General features: G+C 40.0%; 1 protein-coding gene and 1 long non-coding RNA gene across 2 annotated transcripts; both read left to right on the plus strand.

Annotated features, from left to right (window-relative positions):
* Positions 1–1,044: 1,044 nt before the first annotated feature.
* Positions 1,045–6,443, plus strand: LOC121375443. Its single transcript, XM_041502899.1, has 4 exons — positions 1,045–1,193; positions 1,776–1,894; positions 4,355–4,627; positions 6,035–6,443. Exons 1-4 carry the CDS (start codon positions 1,191–1,193, stop codon positions 6,228–6,230), a joined length of 591 nt encoding a protein of 196 aa, XP_041358833.1. The 5' UTR covers positions 1,045–1,190; the 3' UTR covers positions 6,231–6,443.
* A 13,382-nt stretch (positions 6,444–19,825) lies between these two features.
* On the plus strand, positions 19,826–22,185 carry LOC121374090. Its single transcript, XR_005958184.1, has 3 exons — positions 19,826–19,935; positions 20,518–20,636; positions 22,143–22,185. It is a non-coding gene; the product is annotated as an uncharacterized LOC121374090 (long non-coding RNA).

A 22,185-nucleotide genomic window follows, 5' to 3' on the forward strand; every position in this document is an offset into this window, starting at 1 on the left:
AGTGTCGTTAAATATTAATTAATTAATTAATTAATTCATTCATTCATTCATTCATTCATCTATTCGTTCGTTCATTCTTTTCCTATTTTATAGCAATTCCTCGCACGCACGCACGCACACACACACACACACACACACACACAGAGAGAGAGATACGTATGTCCAGGGCTTTACCTAGCGAGGAGGTAGTAGCCTCTAGACAAATCTTAAACGGCCTCTAGATTATGGTAGCCCCGCTCCCATGGCTAGTGATATTCAGTGTTGGGCTAGTAAATAACTACAATGGCCATGCCCGACGGCTAGTGAATTTTTGTGTGTCAAATGTTGCAGTTAAGTCTATTTTGTAAATATAAATATCTTGATCCCACCCCAACCCACCAATGTGGGTGTTTTTAAGCTCTATCTCCCTCCTTAGGTGACATATCGGATTATTACTATTATTTATTAAAATAGTTTTAACTTAAAAGTAAAGTAGGGCTAGTGGATTTTTAATCGTGGCTAGTAAATTTTAAAAATCATTGATCCCATGGCTAGTAGATTTTTTTTTTCTTTCTAGAAGCCCTTTAAGTTGAAAGTACTTTTGACTGGCTGGCTGTTCACACCCTCCCCCCCCCCCCCCCGATTTTTTTGTTTTATTAGTATTATTATTATTGTCCCCAGACCATTGTGATGGTGTCAGCCCCCCTCCCCGCAGCTGTTTTAAGTTAGCTCCATGTACGACACCACGTAGAATGCCTGCGTCAACCCATCCATTCATGATAAATACATCAGAAGCCGTCATACACACACACCGTGGCTACTGAATGTTCACGTAACGCGATGTCGCCTATTATTAATGAATAAAATGAATAGATTATGAATCAGTATAATAGACTATATGAATGTTATACATGTTCGTCACGCCGTGTGGTATTCGGGTAGTTCCTTGTTCGGGTAGATCCACGGTACTAGCAGGAAGTGTCGTTGTAATGTGATTGGCTGGTTGCGTCATGAAAAGGTCCTTTCATTAAATTAAAATTCACTTTTATAACCCGGAAATCAAGTTGTTAAAATTCGTGATTGGCTAAAAAATAAACGGGTTATCTTATAAATTGAGAATGTCGGGAGCGGTTTTAAGACTTAGACAACTCTCCAAGAAGGCGATCTTCGACTAGAAATCAGGAATTGGAATCGTCTACAAGCCAGCAAATATGGTAAGTACAATTTTTTTCTTTTTTAAATTATTATCACAAAATCAAAAGTTAAAGTTTGTTTTGTTTAACGACAAAACTGGAGCGCATTGATTTATTAATCATCGGCTATTGGATGTCAAATATTTGGTAATTTTGACATATAGTCTTAGAGAGGAAACGCGCTATTTTTTTCCATTAGTAGCAAGGGATCTTTTATATGCACCATCCCACAGACAGGATGGTACATACCATGGCCTTTGATATACCAGTCGTGGTGCACTGGCCAGAAAATCAAAGATATATTTCTATTAGAACTTAAATACTTTTTCTAAATACGCAGTGTTGTATTCCAAGTTGGATAACAATTAGCGGTCTATGGATATTTTTGGTTTGGTTTTGTTTTGTTTAACGACACCGCTAGAGCACTGATTTATTAATAATTATATTTGTATTTTATTATTATTAATTTTTTTTGACGTTTGAGAATCCGAGGAACAACTAATAAAAAGAAAAAAGGTCATGGGGCCCCCTCTAAATTGATTTTCTGGATCTGCCACCGTATTCTATTAAAAATGCTTCTACTTTATTATATTTTCCTCACAGAAACTTATCTTGTTGCTGTGTCTGACTGTCGCGGCAGTCTACGGCCAGACATGTCCCAGCAGCAGTCCTGACGCCGAGTTTGGAAGCGACATGTCGTTTTCTCCAAGCAAGAGGAAAAGGTAAGCGCCACTGCTAACATCCTAAGAACAGACATCAGATATTCAATTTCGTTTTAATTTATTTTCAATAATGATGCAGACGCGTTTGCAGAAGCGAGTCAATCTCTCTCTCTCTCTCTCTCTCTCTCTCTCTCTCTCTCTCTCTCTCTCTCTCTCTCTCTCTCTCTCTCTCTCTCTCTCTCTCTCTCTCTCTCTCTCTCTCTCTCTCTTTTTTTTTAATTATTATTAGGGTTGGGGGTTGACGGGTCATGCTTTCCGAGATCATACATTGAAAAAAGGAAGGGGGTGGGGTGAAGATTTTCACACGACCCCACACACGCTTGCCCAGTTAAGGTTAAAGCACACTCTGCATGTATTTGTTATCAACGTGTATATAATATATGGTTGCCTACCTTGATTCAACAAAAGCTTCCATTTTTGTAGGGGTGCAGGCTGATTTTTGCCTGAATTAAATGAAAATGCCTGAATAACAACAGGTATTTATATTAGACTGGTACATCAAAGGCCGTGGTATGTGCTATCCTGTCTCTGTGATGCCATCATGGTGCATATAAAAGATCCCTTGCTGCTCATCGAAAAGAGTAGCCCATGAAGTAGCGACAGCGGGTTTCCTCCCTCAATATCTGTGTGGTCCTTAACCATATGTCCGACGCCATATTACCGTAAATAAAATGTGTTGAGTTCGTCGTTAAATAAACCATTGGGGGAATTGGGAAATTGGGGGGGGGGGGGGTTAAACCATTTCCTTCCTTCTTCCTTATATTACTGCGGAACAGCTATAGGCCTATAGGGTTGCAAACGAATCACTACGCATTTTTATAAAGGATTACAACTAATATTGTGGTTAGAATTATGTGGCCAGCTCAATTTGCCAAAATGTCTTTATCGTATTGGCCCGAATTTGAGTATTTTCTCCAGTACCAGGGGGCAGTTGCCCCTCCCTCCTTCTCCGTTCTGTCTCGTACACTTATGAACAAAAATGTCTAACGCTATATTTTGTACTGCATTCTTACGCAGGTCAGTAGAGAAAACGCCCCACCTTTCTTGTTAACATCTTCCGTTTCCTGTGTAATACTTTTCTTCGGTCTCCTTTCTACATCATTTGATAACATTACAAACTATGACTGTGACGGAACATGCGCTTAAATTTGTTTCGCCTGTGGCGATTTTAATTGTGTTAGAGGGCCGTGTGCAGTTCCACATGCACTTAGCGCAGGTGGGCAACTTGTTACGTAATACTTCGCGCGATCGGGCATTCCAATATGCACTTAGTCCAGCTGTGGAGGCCATGTGGCGAGTAGTTACGTAATACCTCTGCGAGTGCGGTTTTTACAACCGTGATTTGGCGACGATGGCGTCAGTAAGTCTGACGATCAGAGAGAAATATACCGACGCTAGTAGAGGTGAAATATCAGATGATAGGGGGAGGTACCGCCTTGTACCCCCAGGCCAATTCTGATTTATAATAAATAGCTAGTTTTTAGAGATATCGAGGAGAACGAAAAGGAAGCTCCCAGGGAACGTAGTCCGTTGGACTTTGGTAAATATCATTTCTGCTCTGTGTATAACCTTGATGTGATTGATGTGACTTTAAATATTTTAATACTGTATTATACCAATATTCTTTAGACAGTGTCTTCGGTCATCTGACGAAGTAAATCGTAGACTTTTTGTTCTAACATTATACGAGTATTTGGTAATATAAAGCTTAGCCAGTCATCCTAGACGACCTAGGTACACTGTAGGTTATTGTCTTTATTGTGATCGGTACCAGTATTAATTCTGTGTTACAAGGTTACCGAATGAGTAGTTAGGGGTAATTAAAAATTAACCCGTTAGGAATAGAGCTGTAATTCCTTTATTAATTAAGTTCTCCTGGAAGCGTTTCTCAATTATCACACGTGTGGGTGTGGTGTAACGGTGAAGTGATTCGCATATTGTGTAACTAGACACCTAGAGATTAACTAATTAAGTGATCAGTTCTGGGTTGTTATTATTGTTGTTATTAATTAACTACTACGGCTGTACATTTGTCAGCGTAGATTAATACAGATTCCAAAGTGTATTGTGTTTTTGTTGTGTTTCTAGTGAGCTAAACGTGCTATAATAATATATACTTTATATAAGATCGTATCTCTGATCATACCTAGAGACGAGCCATACTAGGGTTTAACCGCCTGTTACAGAGAGATCTAATAGATATACAGTTAGGAGAGATATTTTGATAATCGTGTTTTATTCAGTTACGGGAATTATAGAATCCCCGTGACAATGACATATACAATAAATCTAACGGTGAAGTTAACCCCTGCGATTATTGTAAATTTTACCTCAATTTTAACATTAAAACTTTTGTATAATCGGCCCTAATAACAATTAAAAGTAACTATATAATAATGATGAATTTCGGCTGGTGATTTCGACAACTATATCTACAGTTTATTATTTAAATATTAACAGTGCTGAAGAATTCAAAGCCGAAAAAGCGCTTGAGGGCAAAATTGGACGTGATGCTGTTGCAGCGATGAAGTCGGCAGATAGGTGCGAATCTTCTAGGGTGCGGCGGGCGGCCGCCGCCGCCAAACTACAAAGCATCGCACCTAACTGGTGGTATTACTGGCAGAGGAACTGCGAGCCGTGTCCACCAAACGCCAGAATCTTGTACAGATTCCACAGGAACAGATGTTTCGTCATCTTCGCACCATGGCAGCAAGTCCGGGTAGTAACATGCAGGTATGTTTTATAAATCGCAAATTTAAGACTATGTCCACTTTTCGTGGGTCCACTGGGTTATTTCTCGTTCCAACCACTGGTGCGTGTGTATGTGTATGTATGTATGTATGTATGTATGTATGTATATCTGTGCTTACGTTAGTGTGTGTGTGTGTGTGTGTGTATGTATGCATGTGTGTGTATGTATGCTTGCGTGTATGTTGTGTGTGTGTTTATGTGTGTGTGTGTGTGTGTGTGTGTGTGTATGTATGTGTGTGTGTGTGTGTGTGTGTGTGTGTGTGTGTGTGTGTGTGTGCATCTCGCCAATTTATCTACACTTTACGGTGGTTTGTATAACAGGAATTTACTACATCTTCTGGTAATCCTAAACGTTTGACTGACCACTCCGTAACGTTCGGCGAAGTCACACACACAAACACGCACATGCTCATGCACGCTAGTATACTCTCCCTCTTGCACACGTTCTTGTTCATGTATATATACACACAAAAAGGTATACACACACACACACACACACACACACACACACACAAACACAAAACCAACAAACAACAACGCCAAGCAACAACATCATACGCTTATAAACCGTTTAGAGTCTAGACTCGAGACTAACTTGGTACTTGGTGATGGCTCAACCAGAAGCGGTCAGGTCCTTTATAAGGGCCCTATGGGCAACCTAGGGAGACACCACATCATCGTAGAGGTCTAAAATTAACGAGCTACTCTCGATTCACTAATATCAAAACCTATATTAGCTCGGCCATTTACCTTTCGACAGACCGTTCAAAATTGCGCCAAATTCCCTCGATCAAAATTGCGCAGCCTTTTCTCTTTGGCATTTAACTGCTCCATTCAAATTACATAGCAACACCACCACCCCCACCCGCCTGCTACCGATTTGATCGGGCTGCTGGTGCTCCCTTGCACCTGCCAGTGCAGGCGATCCATCCTCTCCCCTCCCCCCACCTTTCCTGTCATGGACGGAGGAGCCGGCCAAGGCCGGCTCTTGTGCCCACGACAGGTGTGCGCTACAACAGCTTTTTCTGAATGTGCACGTAAAACCCTATGACATGACATGACAAGACTCGAGACTCTATTAGAGTCTGAGACTTTAACGTCATGGCAGGCAACGTCATACAAATTGTATGTGCCTGACGTCATTAAAGATTGAGTCTAGACTCTAAAAGTCTTATAAGCACGGGCCCAGATTCCAATATTTTCATATACTTACAATTTGTGACACCCAATAGCCGATGTGTATTTTTGTGTTGGGGTGTCATTAAACATTCATTCATTCCAAATAAAAACAATTCTGTATACATTCATTGGTTGCACAGGAACCGTGACATGACATTTTGTAAATTCATAGCCTAAAATGTTTTTGCTTTTCTTTCTTTCTTTCAACAGCCGCAAGAAATGTGCAAGTCCCTGTAACTGCGGCAACTCCTTCTGCTTTCCCACGGCGTGGACTAGAGTATGGTTCTTTGGATGGTGCAGTACCAACATCGGTGGATGGAGGGCGGGTATCAACTTCCACTATCTATATCTGCCTCAGGACTGTACCTGTTACGAACAAATATTCTACAGAAAACGCATAGGTTAACAAGTGCAAAGCTTGCACACAAACAAACATGGCAATGTGACCAGTTGAAAGGAATAACATTGTCATCATCAAATATGTTTGTTTTTTAAAGGTCCGTCAACGCCCAGCTTCGCGCAAGGATTAACACCTGTAAACCTTGCACCAAAACAAAACAAAACCCGAAAGACTGTCATCATCAATGTTTGTTTAAAAAATAAATATCAATGAAGTACACATTTGAATTTGTTCTAGTTTATTGCGGATATTTTAAATAGCATTTTAAAAATAAAAACCAGTATCGGTATAGTAGAGTTAATATAATTAATTGCAGCTAGCGAAGCTTTCCCTTTTAGCTCTGTTCTTAGGTCAGGTCAAGTTATAAGGCTTAAGTGCACATTCGTGGCCAAGATCTTGTAGCGCACGCCTGCCATGGGCGCAGCTGTCGACTTATGTCAACTTATGTCTTAGAGCACTGGGCCCTTATTTATGAAAGAAGAGATGTTGGTTGTAGCCCAGCGGTAAAGCGCTCGTCTGATGTGCGGTCTGCCTGGGTTCGATCCCCGTCAGTGGGCCCATTGGGCTATTTATCGTTCCATCCAGTGCAACACGACTGGCGTATCAAAGGCCGTGGTATGTGCCATCTTTCTTTATGGATAGTGCATATAAAAAGATCCCCTGCTACTAATGGAAACATGTAGAAGGTTTTCTCTTTAATATGTTTTTAAATCAATGTGATCTAGTGGTATCGTTAAACAAAAGTATTAAAGACGTTGTCAAAATCACACAAATTTGACCCCCCTCCCCCGTCATTTTACAATGCATTTAAATTACCACATTTACAATAAACTGCTCGCTAAACATTATACAAATCGTTCACAAAGAATAAAATTGAATACTTGGGTGTCAAACAATGGTAATTATTTAGTTTAAATTTATTTTCGTGTCTATATGCAATTATGGTTCGAGCACGTTATCTTGAGCACACACCTCAGCTCAACTATCTTGGCTGACTGCAGGAGAGTGAGTTATTGGTTAGCTGTTAGTGGTTAGCTGTTAGTGGTTAGCTGTTAGTGGTTACCTGAGAGAGGAGTCGGCGTAGTGGTCAAACGGACTAAAATTGTTTTTGTTTAACGACACCACTAAAACACATTGATAAATCATTGGCTACTGGATGTCTAACATGATAATTCTGATACACGTAGTCTGCAGATGAGGGGTGGAATTTAGCTCAGTCGGTTACGTGCTCGCTTGAGGTGCTTGCGTCACAGGATCGAACCACCTCGATGGATCCATTGCACTGACTGAGTTTTTTCTCGTTCCAACCAGTGCATCACTACTAGTATATTAAAGGCCGTGGTATGTGTTATCCTGTCTGTGGGATGGTGCATATAAAAAATCCCTTGCTACTACTGGAAAAATGTTGCGGGTTTCCTCTATAAGACAATATGTCAAAAATTACGAAATGTTTGACATCCAATAGCCGATGATTAATAAATCAATGTGCTCTAGTGTCGTTAACCATGTCGGTGGGTCCATTCGACTATTTCTCGTTCCAGCCAGTGCACCACGACTGGTATATCAAAGGCCGTGGTATGTACTACCCTGTCTGTGGGGTGGTGCATATAAAAGATTCTTTGCTGCTAATTGAAAAGAGTAGCCCATGAAGTGGCGACAGCGGGTTTCCTCTCTCAATATCTGTGTGGTCCTTAACCATATGTCAGACGCCATATAACTGTAAATAAAATGTGTTAACTGCGTCGTTAAATAAAACATTTCCTTCCTCTTCTAGTGTTGTTAAACAACAAAACAAACGTTTTCTTCAGATGAAACCAGCTACAAGGGATCTTATCCCCCCCCCCCCCCCCGACTGGACAGCTCATACCGCGGCCTTTCATATACCAGTCGTGAAGCACTGGTGGGAACGGTGAAAAACCAATATAAAAGAATGGGTCCACAGAGACGGTTCGATCCTGCGACCTAAACACCAATCATCTCAACCGAGCACTGTTCCGACTGGTGGGTGGGACGGAGCCCAGTGGTAAAGCGCTCGCCTGATACGCGTCTGGTCTGGGATCGATCCCCGTCAGTGGGCTCAATTCTTAGAGCACTAGGTCCTTATTTATCAAAGAAGAGATGTGGGGTGTAGCCCAGTGGTAAAGCGTCGTCTGCCGAGATTCAATCCCCGTCAGTGGGCTCAATTCTTAGAGCACTGGGTCCTTATTTATCAAAGAAGAGATGTGGGGTGTAGCCCAGTGGTAAAGCGTCGTCTGCCGAGATTCAATCCCCGTCAGTGGGCTCAATTCTTAGAGCACTGGGTCCTTATTTATCAAAAAAGAGGTGTGGGGTGTAGCCCAGTGGTAAAGCGTCGTCTGCCGAGATTCAATCCCCGTCAGTGGGCTCAATTCTTAGAGCACTGGGTCCTTATTTATCAAAGAAGAGGTGTGGGGTGTAGCCCAGTGGTAAAGCGTCGTCTGCCGAGATTCAATCCCCGTCAGTGGGCTCAATTCTTAGAGCACTGGGTCCTTATTTATCAAAAAAGAGATGTGGGGTGTAGCCCAGTGGTAAAGCGTCGTCTGCCGAGATTCAATCCCCGTCAGTGGGCTCAATTCTTAGAGCACTGGGTCCTTATTTATCAAAGAAGAGGTGTGGGGTGTAGCCCAGTGGTAAAGCGTCGTCTGCCGAGATTCAATCCCCGTCAGTGGGCCCATTATATCTCGCTTCAGCCAGTGCACTACGACTGGTATATCAAAGACCGTGGTATATGTTATTCTATCTATGGGATGGTGCTTATAGAAGATCCCTTGCTACTAATGGAAAAATATAGCGGGTTTTCTCTCTAAGACTATATGTCAAAATACTAAATGTTTGACATCCAACAGCCAATGATTAATAATTCAATGTGGTCTGGTGGTGTCGTTAAACAAAACAAACATAACTTTCTTGCGACTGCTAAATCCCGTCTCCTACCAAACGTCCGCGTCCCCTACCGACGTTTAATTCGGTAACTGAGACATCAAGGTTTTAATCTTAATGGACGGCAAATCAAGTTATCGTATTAATAATTGGATCTTTACACAAAACAGAGTCAAAGGGATGTTTAGACAAGGTCATAACTGCTTCCATGAATAACTGTCAGGTGCCTCGTGTCGCGTCAAAAATATCCCCTCTCGATATTAGGACCACACTGCTAGTAAGACCCATAGGCGTACAAGACGGGAAGTTGGAGGGGGGTGGAGGGGGATAAAAACGATGGAGGCGTTTGTGCAAAATGAGCTGGCCTGAACAATTTTCACCATGTATTTCCACCATTCTACTCACAATATTAATTGTAATCCATGTCAAAATATGTAGCGTTTAACCCGTTTAATGCATTTAAACATTAAAACACTGGCACTGGGGATAACATCATTGACTCTTGTCCCATGCCGTTGTTGGGACTCGAACCTATGGCACAGAATCGCTCGCAAATTGCTGACTAACCACGATGAGTTCTGAGCTATCCAGGCATCCATAAAAAAAAGTATGCTGTTTAACTAAATCACATACATGAGGCCTACAATCTACGCGGTCGATCCCGCTTACGTGTATGACACAGTGGGCAGACCTGGTACTGGCTAGTACGTATGAATATCTATATATTGTATGTATGTCGAGGTTGACTGTTACATACATAGATATTAACACACTGGCGCAGGGGATAATTAAATCCGTTCTCACCTCATGTATACGTATGTATACGTATGTATGTATGTATGTATGTATGTATGTATGTATGTATGTATGTATGTATGTATGTACGTACGTACGTACGTAGACTATTTAAGTATGAACGCACGCACACACGTACGTTTGTATACACATATGATTATAAGTCCTTAAATGTACTTTAATAATACTAGAAGTGTTTAAATAGATGACTTACATACACCCCTAGGCTATAATAAGTATATACAACTTTTCTATTTTTTTGTTTGTTTGTTTGTTTGTTTGTTTGTTATCTTTACATTAAATTGCTTAGCTATGCGGCGCCAAACCGGAAAGTTTTTTCATCCGAGGAAGGGCTACGACATCACCAATAAATACCTCCTTTATGCGATTGGCTGGGGTTTGTTGTTGAAATTATAAAAATATATCGTTTGTAAGGTAGAAAATGCAGATAAACATCACTTTGTATTTTGTTAAATGAAAACCGATGCCGCCACGTACGCTACTTTAACTGTTATACATTTTAGGAAGTCATATACGATCTATGTACACCCCCATTGTCACACGCGCTCGCGGACAGACACACACACACGCACACATGTATACATATACACGCACATACACACACGTACACATACAAACGCACACACGTACACATACAAACGCACACACACGCACACGCGCGCGAACACACAGATGCACATATACGTACACACACATACATGTACACACACACACACACACACAAACATTCACACACACACACATTAGCATATACATATATACATACATACGCATATACACGTACACACACGCGCGCGCGAACATATACACATGCACAAACATATACATGCACGTGCACGTACACGTACACACACACACAGACACATACACACACACACGCACACACATACATGTACACTCACACATACACACACACACACACACATTAGCATATACATACATACATACGCACATACACGTACACACACACGCGCGCGAACATATACACATGCACAAACATATACATGCACGTACACGTACACGTACACACACACAGACACATACACACACACACACACAGATACATCAACAGATTCATCAAATGTCACTGATTATTTAGTTGGGTATGATTATCAAGTTGTCTATATGGCATAATTACATGAAAATATAATAAAACAAAATTTAATATAAAGTTTGTTTTGTTTATCGACAGCACTAGAGAACTGTTGGATGTAAAACATTTGGTAATTTTGACATATGGTCTTAGAGTGCAAACCCGCTACTTTTTTCCATTAGTAGCAAGGACTTTTTATACCACGGCCTTTGATATACCAGTCGTGGTGCACTGGCTGGAACGAGAAATAGCCCAAGTGGCCACCGATATCAGACCGACCGCACATCAAGCGAGCGCTTTACCCCTAAATCAAATATAAACAAAGCCATATGCATACATATACATGCTCATATGTTATTATATTGGTTTTGGTGCTATGGAATTTGGAATGGAAATGGAAAAACGTGCGCAATTTGAACGCATTTTTGATCGGTCCACCGAATCCATCCATATATACATCCACCCATGTATCCATACATACATACGGTGTTGTCCCCCCAATATGGGTTGCCCCCCCCCCCCCCCCCCCCCCCCCCCCCCCCCCCGATATAAAATCCTCTATACGCCAGTGGGTGCAATAAAACATGCGTCAACCTTTTTTATTTGTTCAAATTCCGCGCGGTAGCTACAACGAAACCATCTATACCAGAAATAATGTTATGCCGGCTAAACAAATAATATTGTGACACGCCATGCAGAGGCGGATCTAGGGCCCCCCCTAAATTTTGCGATAGTTATAATTTTATTATATATTAATTTTCATTTTTTTACGACCCCCTCCAAACCTCCCCCAAAGTTCCCTTGGCATTCCACCTCATGTCAACGCCCCCCCCCCCCATAAATGGACTTTCTGGATCCGCCACTGCCATGACATTGTGGGTACAAATGAGGTCATTTGGGGGCAAAGTCGAAGTCATAGAAGTCGCCTTGGCTATATGAAAAACGTGGAGGAAAGCGTTTGGGGTATCATGGCCAATGAGGAGGAACCAAGGCAGGTGAGGAGGTCATAAAACCTAAAATATACCCACTTTTTCTGTGCAATCCATGCTATATATATATATAAAAAAAACCCACCCCACCCACCCAAAACAACAAAAAAACCCACCCCAAAACATCGCCCTGTCAATTCTGGAACCTTCATCTGATCAGAGACCGATTAATAATTAAAATGTCACTATTGTGTTTGGACCGAAACACTGGATTTTTTGGGAGCACTTCGTAATTCAGGACGAGGCTGGGTGTGTAGCGGGTGCGCATCCCCAGCACCCTTCACCTGGACCCGCGCCTGACAGATAATAAGGGTAGTGCTGTAAAAAAAAAAAATCCACTATGCGAATACGCTTCCTCACTTCGTTGTTAAAGAAAACACGGCGCATACAACAATGAAGAACATGCAAATCAATTGTACCCTTCTACTTCCCAGGACATTTGTTATTCGGCTTACCGGTACTACCGAAAACAGAATTTTCTACTTCCCGGGACATTTGTTATTCGGCTTACCGGTACTACCCAAAATAGGATTTTCTACTTCACAGGACATTTATTTATTCGGCTTACCGGTACTACCGAAAACAGAATTTTCTAGTTCCCGGGACATTTATTATTCGGCTTACTGGTACTAACGAAAACAGGATTTTCTACTTCCCGGGACATTTATTAATCAGCTTACTGATACTACCGAAAACAGGATTTTCTACTTCCCGGGACATTTATTATTCGGCTTACCGGTGTAAAAGGAATGCAAGTCCTAGGAATAGTGGTCCGCTCTCTCTCGTAGTGTAATGGATAAGTGGAGTGTTCTGAATGCGATAGGTATGGGTTCGAATCTCAAAGCAACGTAAAAAAATTTTTTATATATATTAATCTATTGACATGTTTTACACAATACACACGTGATAAAATGTCTGTTATCATATTACACTTTTATTGGAAGTTGAAACCAGTGCGTGCATCTTGCTTTTTCCAAACGTATATAAACCAACGCCTTCATACAAACATGTTCGTGCTTTCAATATGACAGAAAACACAACTCAAAAACGTTTCAAACCAACGATACAAGAAAAAAATTCATATTTGCAAGATGGATTTTACGAAAGGGGAACGACAAACTCGAAGAAACGGGCCATTAGAAGGACAGCCAAAACAAACTTCAAAGTAAGCACTATAACATAATATTATGAAGTATAGTTTCATATTTATACTATATGTCATAGCGTGTGTAACGTTTATTTCTCACAATGTTTGTCCATCAGACCTCTATTCCTCGTATTCCAAGTCCGCCGGACTCTCATTCCTAGTACTCCTAGTCCGCCGGACTTTCATTCCTAGTACTCCTAGTCCGCCGGACTTTCATTCATAATATTCAAAGCCCGCTACACTTTCTTTCCAAGGCTGGGCACCCGTTTTGCAATTATGTAAATAAAACTTTATATATATTTTTTAAATAAACAGTTTTTTAATTATTATAATAAAAACAATTTCACTTTATAATATGTGTATATTGTTGTCATTGTTTTTTTGTTTCAGACAGCTACTTATTTTAAAATAAAAACCAAAAACAAAAATGACGATCTTCTAGATGGAACGGGCTCTTCGGGTGTTAGTGACAACTGGCGAAAAGTGCTAATGAATGACACAGACATTCAAGAAGCTTTGAATTCTATGCACGCCAGCCCATTGGGTACGTATAGGCAGGCAGCTACTTATTAAAATTAATACATTTATAAAATGTATACATTATTTTAAATGTAATGTTAAAATAGCATTATTGTATACGTCTGCATAATTATATAAAAATATTATTTTGAATGCGTATTAATTTTACCAATTAAATTATATTGCATAAATTAAAAATATATATATCCTAATAAATATTATAAAACTTAATAAATCTCAATGTTGTTCCTTTTAGGTGGTCATTTTGGCAGAGATAAAACTCTAGACAAGATTCAAAAAAGATATTGGTGGCCAAACCTTGTTACTGACGTTAAGCAATTTCTCCAGGCCTGTGAAAGATGTCAGCGGGTCAACAGGAAACCCAGTAAAGTTGCCCCACTCCTAAGCCCGAAGCTTGGCGAACAGTAAGTTATTTATAATAAATGTTTTGAAGATACTGATTCACTCGTTCTCATACACATATTCACATTAGTAATTGTCAAACCATTGGGTGAGGGGGGTGAAGGGGTGGGTTGGGGGGATGCGTGATTATCTCAGATGATAGAGCGTTCGCTTGAGGTGCTGAGATCGCAGGATGTATCCTCCTCAGTGGATGTCTATAATTAGGCCTTTTTTCGTTGCAACCAGCAGTGTCACATGATTAGTATAACAATGGAAGTGGTATGTACTGTTCTGTCTGTGGAAAAGTGCATATAAAAGATTAATATGTTTGACGTCCAATAGCCGATGATAACATGAAAATCAATGTGCTCTAGAGGCGTCGTTAAATAAAACAAATTTTACTTTTTTTTAAGCTATCGATGATACCAGACATTCTTTCCAACTCAATTACAAAATATTACGTACATTTAAAAAAAAAAAATTGTTCATGCAAATATAAAGATTATTAAAATTATATTTTATAGATCGGCATAGATTTGGTTGGCCCTCTGAGGGAAACTGACAATGGGAACAAATATATTTGCACGGTGACGTGCTATTACACAAAGTGGGCTCAAGCAAAAGCTTTGCCAACGAAGCAAGCATCTGGTGTTGCCGAGTTTTTACTGGAGCTATTTTTATGGTAACTTTATTAAATTATTCATTCCAGCCAGTGCTCCACAACTGGTGTAACAGGATGTGGTATGTACTATCCTGTATGTGGGATGGTGCCTATAAAATATCCCTAGCTGCTAATCGGAAATAGTAGCCCATATGGTGGCGACAGAGGATTTCCTCTTTCAGAATATCTGTGGTCCTTAACCATATGTGTGACGCCAAATAACCGTAATTAAAATATGCTGAGTGCGTCGTTAAATGCAAAAAATCATTCCTATTATTTGAAAAATGAAATGAAAATTCATGAGCATTATTTTAAAACAATGGTGCGTATTATTAATTCCTTTAATGCATACAAATGTGCATCTCTTATTAATAATAAAAATGTATGCAAATAATGTAGTGAATATTTGTTTTTTTTACAAACTAAATAAATATTAATAAATGTAATGTTTTCACTACTGAATTTAAATGTAATACTTTAATTCAGCTTTGGTTTTCCCAAAAAACTTATCAGCGATCAGGGTCGTGAGTTCAACAATGACGTCGTCGATGCTATTACAGATGCTCTAAAAGTTGTACACCGCCGCACCACCGCCTACCACCCGCAGTGTAATGGACTGACAGGTAGTATACATACACACTGTATACATACACTCTGTACATGCTAAGTAAACTTGTTTCTACATCAGTTTGGGCCATCCTATTATAACGTTTTATTATTATTGCTACACGTTTACTGTAGTATTAAATATCGATTGTGATAATCGTTAGAATAATAACTCGAATGTCATATATAAAAACACCGCTTCCCAACATCTTGGCCAAAGACCTTTGTCAAATAAATAACATCATTATATATTAGTGTAGTTATGGTTTAATATACATGTATATTTAAATTTCTGTATCATATGTAAAAACACAATGTAAACCAACAGAATTTGTGAATTGATAAAGATACGTTGTGAAAGAACGTTTTGTTGTATGAGATGCGTGTTATCCGTTTAGATTGTAGTTAAAGTGATAACTCAATGTGTTCTATTTCAGAGAGATTTAACCAAACACTGGAGAACATGCTTTTGAAGCTCGACGGTGATGCAGAATGGGACACATTATTGTATCAAGTTGCATTTGCCTACAACACATCCAAACATGCAAGCACAAAGTTTTCTCCCTTTTACCTTATGTACGGGAGGTGAGTACTTTGAAAGGCGTGCATAAAAAGTCTGCTGCCATTTAGTTTCCACAATGTTTTTGATTAATGAATACTATCACACCAATTTACCAGTAGGAATAAAGGTTTAAAAAAAAAACTTAAGACGCCAGGACCGCAAAGGTGGTAAGGGGGAAAAACCTTGGATTGGGCCATACGTCATCAGAGGGGTAACAAAAAGCGGATCATACTTGCTGTCGACAACAGATGGAATTATTTTAAAAAGTGCCATAAACGGTGCCAATTTGAAAGTGTGGACGGATGTGCCTGCAGCCAAGACACGTAAAACTGAATAAAACAATTAATAAATTGAACTGTTTTAAATTGTGTAACTGCATTTTTATTTGCATACATGTAAGCTATAGGACCTGTATTTCGGTTTTCTAGGAATGCAGGTCCGGCTAGGTCTTGAATTCCTAGTAGGCGGACCTGAATTCCCAAGGAACGTAAGTCTTAGGACTTCCATACCTAGTCATGCTAGACCTAGGACTTGCATTCCTAGGAGATAGAGTCCAGGCGGACCTCGGTTCCGGCGGACCTGTATTCCGTTTACACCGGTACTACCGAAAACAGGATTTTCTACTTCTCGGACCGACACCTTCATGTCCATCACCGGCATTTTGTAAATGCTTATTACATCGAGCTTACGTACTGAACAGTATATTGCAACAATTAGAAAGAAAGAAAGAAATGTTTTATTTAACGACGCACTCAACACATTTTATTTACGGTTATATGTCGTCAGACATATGGTTAAGGACCACACAGATTTTGAGAGGAAACCCGCTGTCGCCACTACAATGGGTTACTCTTTCCGATTATCAGCAAGGGATCTTTTATTTGCGCTTCCCACAGGTAGGATAGCACAAACCATGGCCTTTGTTGAACCAGTTATGGATCACTGGTCAGTGCAAGTCGTTTTACACCTACCCACTGAGCCTTGCGGAGCATTCACTCGAGGTTTGGAGTCGGTATCTGGATTAAAATTCCCATGCCTCGACTGGGATCCGAACCCAGTACCTACCAGCCTGTAGACCGATGGCCTAACCACGACGCCACCGAGGCCGGTATATTTTGGGACCAGGGCCCGTGCTTATAAAACTTAAAGTCTAGACTTTTAATAAAGTCCAGACTTTAACGTAATGCTATTTGAATGGCGTTGCCATGACGTTAAAGTCTGGACTTTATTAAAGTCTAGACTTTAAGTTTTATAAGCACGGGTCCAGTTGTTCAAATGATTTGCTAGCTGTTTTAGAAATACAAAATGGAAACCTTTATTTTTATACATATGTTTAAAAAACAACAAAAAAGGTACTGTAATATATTTATATATTTACGAACAATATATCTTTTCTTTTTATGACTATAATTACACGTTAAAGATATTTTCCTGTTTAAAATGCCATTATCTACATAAACAAGATGTTTGTTGTTGTCCTAATGTTTGTAGTAGCCCAAACCAGATTTTACCTTCCAGTCATTTGGTACGTACGAAAACAAAAACACATTATGAAGTAAAATCAAGAGTGACTGCTACAGACATTAGCATACGACCGCAAACACATTGGATATACAGGCAGTAGTATACCAAACAACGAAACATGTATTGAATATATGTAATTATAGTGGCAAAACAAGGCTCTGTTAGATCTTATAATGGCTGCAAACACAGGACAGTCCATTTAAAGCCGCACGCCCTAGTTCCATCCAGCGAAAATAAATTATAATTTGGTTAATCTACAAACCTGTAACACACTTAGATCACGTTTTTATCAAATGGAGTGAAAAAGCAGGTTTTATATCGATAAATACCATGGGAATCCCCATGTCCCAATTGCTTGAAATAATTTTGAAAGTTAGTATTCTGATGTCACCGGTAGATGTCGCTCGAAGCACAACAATGCCTACGTCACGACAAATTTCACAGAGTGCGCACAGACTTGGGGTGCGTTCCTTTCACCTCTCCTGGACATGTTCCAACTGTTCTGTCCTGGTTGTATCCCCTCTCCAGATATCGTAAGACTTAGCAAAATTATTGGTTTTAAGGGTTTGTAACGTTTTGTATTGAGATACTTACTTGTCTGAACTTTATTGTTACTGAAAATGTTCACGAACTGTGAAGAAAAATCTCACAAATGAACAACAAGCAAACGACAATAAATCGGATGTTGATTGCGCGAACCGTGCACGAGAAAACAAACCGAACCAAAATGATAACGGTCACGTGGTATACCAACGTCTGTGACATTGAAATGGGAATATCCCCTCTAAAAATAGATTAGACCTTGTCTGCTCAACGGTTTTTTCTCAGAGGCCCGTGGCATTTTATGAAATACGAAAAATACATTTTGTGGTATTACAAACACCAGGATTACCAGAATTACCAAAAAACACTTCAGGTGAATGGAAATGTATATTCTAAATAATAAACGGTAAGTAAAGTGCAATTTTATTTGTGAAAAAATGGGTTTAATAGCGAAAAACAACGGCGTAATGGTTAACTAGGGCGTGTCCCTTTAAGGAATCGTCTATAAAGTACCTACGCCCGGACGACGGAGGGGGTTCGAATAGCACGTACAAAAAACGTACGTGTGTGTGTGTGTGTGTGTGTGTGTGTGTGTGTGTGTGTGTGTGTCTGACACTACTGTTGTAATTGTTGCAAACCGGCCTCGGTGGCGTCGTGGTAGACTGGTAGGTACTGGGTTCGGATCCCAGTCGAGGCATGGGATTTCTAATCCAGATACCGACTCCAAACCCTGAGTGAGTGCTCCGCAAGGTTCAATGGGTAGGTGTAAACCACTTGCACCGACCAGTGATCCATAACTGGTTCAACAAAGGCCATGGTTTGTGCTCTCCTGCCTGTGGGAAGCGCAAATAAAAGATCCCTTGCTGCTAATCTTTTCCTATAGCAATTCCTCGCACACACACACACACACACACACACACACACACACACACACACACACACACACACACAGATACTTATGTCCCGGGCTTTACCAAGCGAGGGGGTAGTAGCCTCTAGACAAATTTTAAAACAGGGCTTCTAGATTATGGTAGCCCCAATCTCATGGCTAGTGATATTCAATGTTGGGCTAGTAAATAACTACTATTGCCATGCCCGACGGCTAGTGATTTTTTTTGTGTCAAATGTTGCAGTTAAGTCTATTTTGTAAATATAAATATCTTGATCCCACCCCAACCCCCCAATGTTGGTGTTTTTAAGCTCTATTTCCCTCCTTAGGTGACATTACTATTATATATTAAAATTGTTTTAACTTAAAAGTAAAGTAGGGCTAGTGGATTTTTAATCGTGGCTAGTAAATTTTTAAAATCATTGATCCCATGGCTAGTAGATTAAAATTTTTTTCTAGAAGCCCTTTAAGTTGAAAGTACTTTTGACTGGCTGGCTGTTCCCCCCCCCTCCCCCCCCCCAGCTTTTTTTTTTTATTAGTATTATTATTGTCTCCAGACCATTGTGATGGTGTCAGCCCCCCTCCCCCCAGCTGTTTTAATTTAGCTCCATGTACGACACCACGTAGAATGCCCGCGACCGTCCACCCATCCATTCATGATAAATACATCAGAAGCCGTCATACACCCCCCCCCGTGGCTACTGAATGTTCACATAACGCGATGTCGCCTATTATTAATGAATAGATTATAAGCAGTATAATAGACTTTATGAATTTTATATATGTTAGTCACGCCGTTCGGGTAGATCCACGGTACTAGCAGGAAATGTAGTTGTAATGTGATTGGCTGGTTGCTTCATGAAAAGATCCTTTCATTAAATTAAAATTCACTTTTATAACCCGGAAATCAAGTTGTTAAAATTCGTGATTGGCTAAAAAATAAACGGGTTATCTTATAAATTGAGAATGTCGGTAGCGGTTTTAAGACTTAGACAACTCTCCAAGAAGGCGATCTTCGACTAGAAATCAGGAATTGGAATCGTCTACAAGCCAGCAAATATGGTAAGTACAATTTTTTTATTTTATTTTATTATTATCACAAAATCAAAAGTTAAAGTTTGTTTTGTTTAACGACAAAACTAGAGCGCATTGATTTATTAATCATCGGCTATTGGATGTCAAATATTTGGTAATTTTGACATATAGTCTTAGAGAGGAAACGCGCTATTTTTTTCCATTAGTAGCAAGGGATCTTTTATATGCACCATCCCACAGACAGGATGGTACATACCATGGCCTTTGATATACCAGTCGTGGTGCACTGGCCAGAAAATCAAAGATATATTTCTATTAGAACTTATATACTTTCTCTAAATACGCAGTGTTGTATTCCAAGTTGGATAACATTTATATTCAGCGGTCTATGGATATTTTTGGTTTGGTTTGTTTAACGACACCGCTAGAGCACTGATTTATTAATATTTTTTTTTGCATTTTATTTTTTAATTTTTTTTTTACGTTTGAGAATCCGAGGAACAACTAATAAAAAGGAAAAAGGTCATGGGGCCCCCTCTAATTGGATTTTCTGGATCTGCCACCGTATTCTATTAAAAATGCTTCTACTTTATTATATTTTCCTCACAGAAACTTATCTTGTTGCTGTGTCTGACTGTCGCGGCAGTCTACGGCCAGACATGTCCCAGCAGCAGTCCTGACGCCGAGTTTGGAAGCGACATGTCGTTTTCTCCAAGCGAGAAAAAAAGGTAAGCGCCACTGCTAACATCCTAAGAACAGACATCAGATATTCAATTTCGTTTTAATTTATTTTCAATAATGATGCAGACGCGTTTGCAGAAGCGAGTCTCTCTCTCTCTCTCTCTCTCTCTCTCTCTCTCTCTCTCTCTCTCTCTCTCTCTCTCTCTCTTTTTTTTTTAATTATTATTTTATTATTATTATTATTTTTAGGAGGGTTGGGGGTTGACGGGTCATGCTCTCCGAGAACATACATTGAAAAAAGGAAGGGGGTGGGGTGAGGATTTTCACACAACCCTACACACGCTTGCCCAGTTAAGGTTAAAGCACACTCTGCATGTATTTGTTATCAACGTGTATATAATATATGGTCGCCTACCTTGATTCAACAAAAACTAACGTACGGGCTTCCATTTTTGTAGGGGTGCAGGCTGATTTTTGCCTGAATTAAATGAAAATGCCCGAATAACAACAGGTATTTATATTAGACTGGTACATCAAAAGGCCGTGGTATTTGCTATCCTGTCTATGTGATGCCATCATGGTGCATATAAAACATCCCTTGCTGCTCATCGAAAAGAGTAGCCCATGAAGTAGCGACAGCGGGTTTCCTCCCTCAATATCTGTGTGGTCCTTAACCATATGTCCGACGCCATATTACCGTAAATAAAATGTGTTGAGTTCGTCGTTAAATAAACCATTGGGGGAATTGGGAAATTGTTTAACGTGCACATTCAGAGCAAGCTGTTGTAGCGCACGCCTGTCCTGGGCACAAGTACCGGCCTCAGCCGGTTCCTCCGTCCAGGACAGGAAAGGGTTGGGGTGGATGAAGGAGGGACCACCTGTACTGACAGGTGCAAGGGAGCACCAGCAGCCCAACCGTAGTCGGTAACAGGCGAGGGGTAAACCATTGGGGGAATTGGGAAATTGGGGGTGGGGGGGTTAAACCATTTCCTTCGTTCTTCCTTATATTACTGCGGAACAGCTATAGGCCTATAGGGTTGCAAACGAATCACTACGCATTTTTATAAAGGATTACAACTAATATTGTGGTTAGAATTATGTGGCCAGCTCAATTTGCCAAAATGTCTTTATCGTATTGGCCCGAATTTGAGTTTTTCTTCAGTACCAGGGGGCAGTTGCCCCTCCCTCCTTCTCCGTTCTGTCTCGTACGCTTATGAACAAAAATGTCTAACGCTATATTTTGTACTGCATTCTTACGCAGGTCAGTAGAGAAAACGCTCCACCTTTCTTGTTAACATCTTCCGTTTCCTGTGTAATACTTTTCTTCGGTCTCCTTTCTACATCATTTGATAACATTACAAACTATGACATATACAATAAATCTAACGGTGAAGTTAACCCCTGGGATTATTGTAAATTTTACCCCAATTTTAACATTAAAACTTTTGTTTAATAGGCCCTAATAACAATTAAATATAACTATATAATAATGATGAATTTCTGCTGGTGGTTTCGACAACTATATCTACAGTTTATTATTTAAATATTAACAGTGCTGAAGAATTCGAAGCCGAAAAGCGCTTGAGGGCAAAATTG

Source organism: Gigantopelta aegis, chromosome 6 (genome assembly GCF_016097555.1).
Source record: "Gigantopelta aegis isolate Gae_Host chromosome 6, Gae_host_genome, whole genome shotgun sequence".
NCBI classification, from domain to species: Eukaryota; Metazoa; Mollusca; class Gastropoda; order Neomphalida; family Peltospiridae; genus Gigantopelta; species Gigantopelta aegis.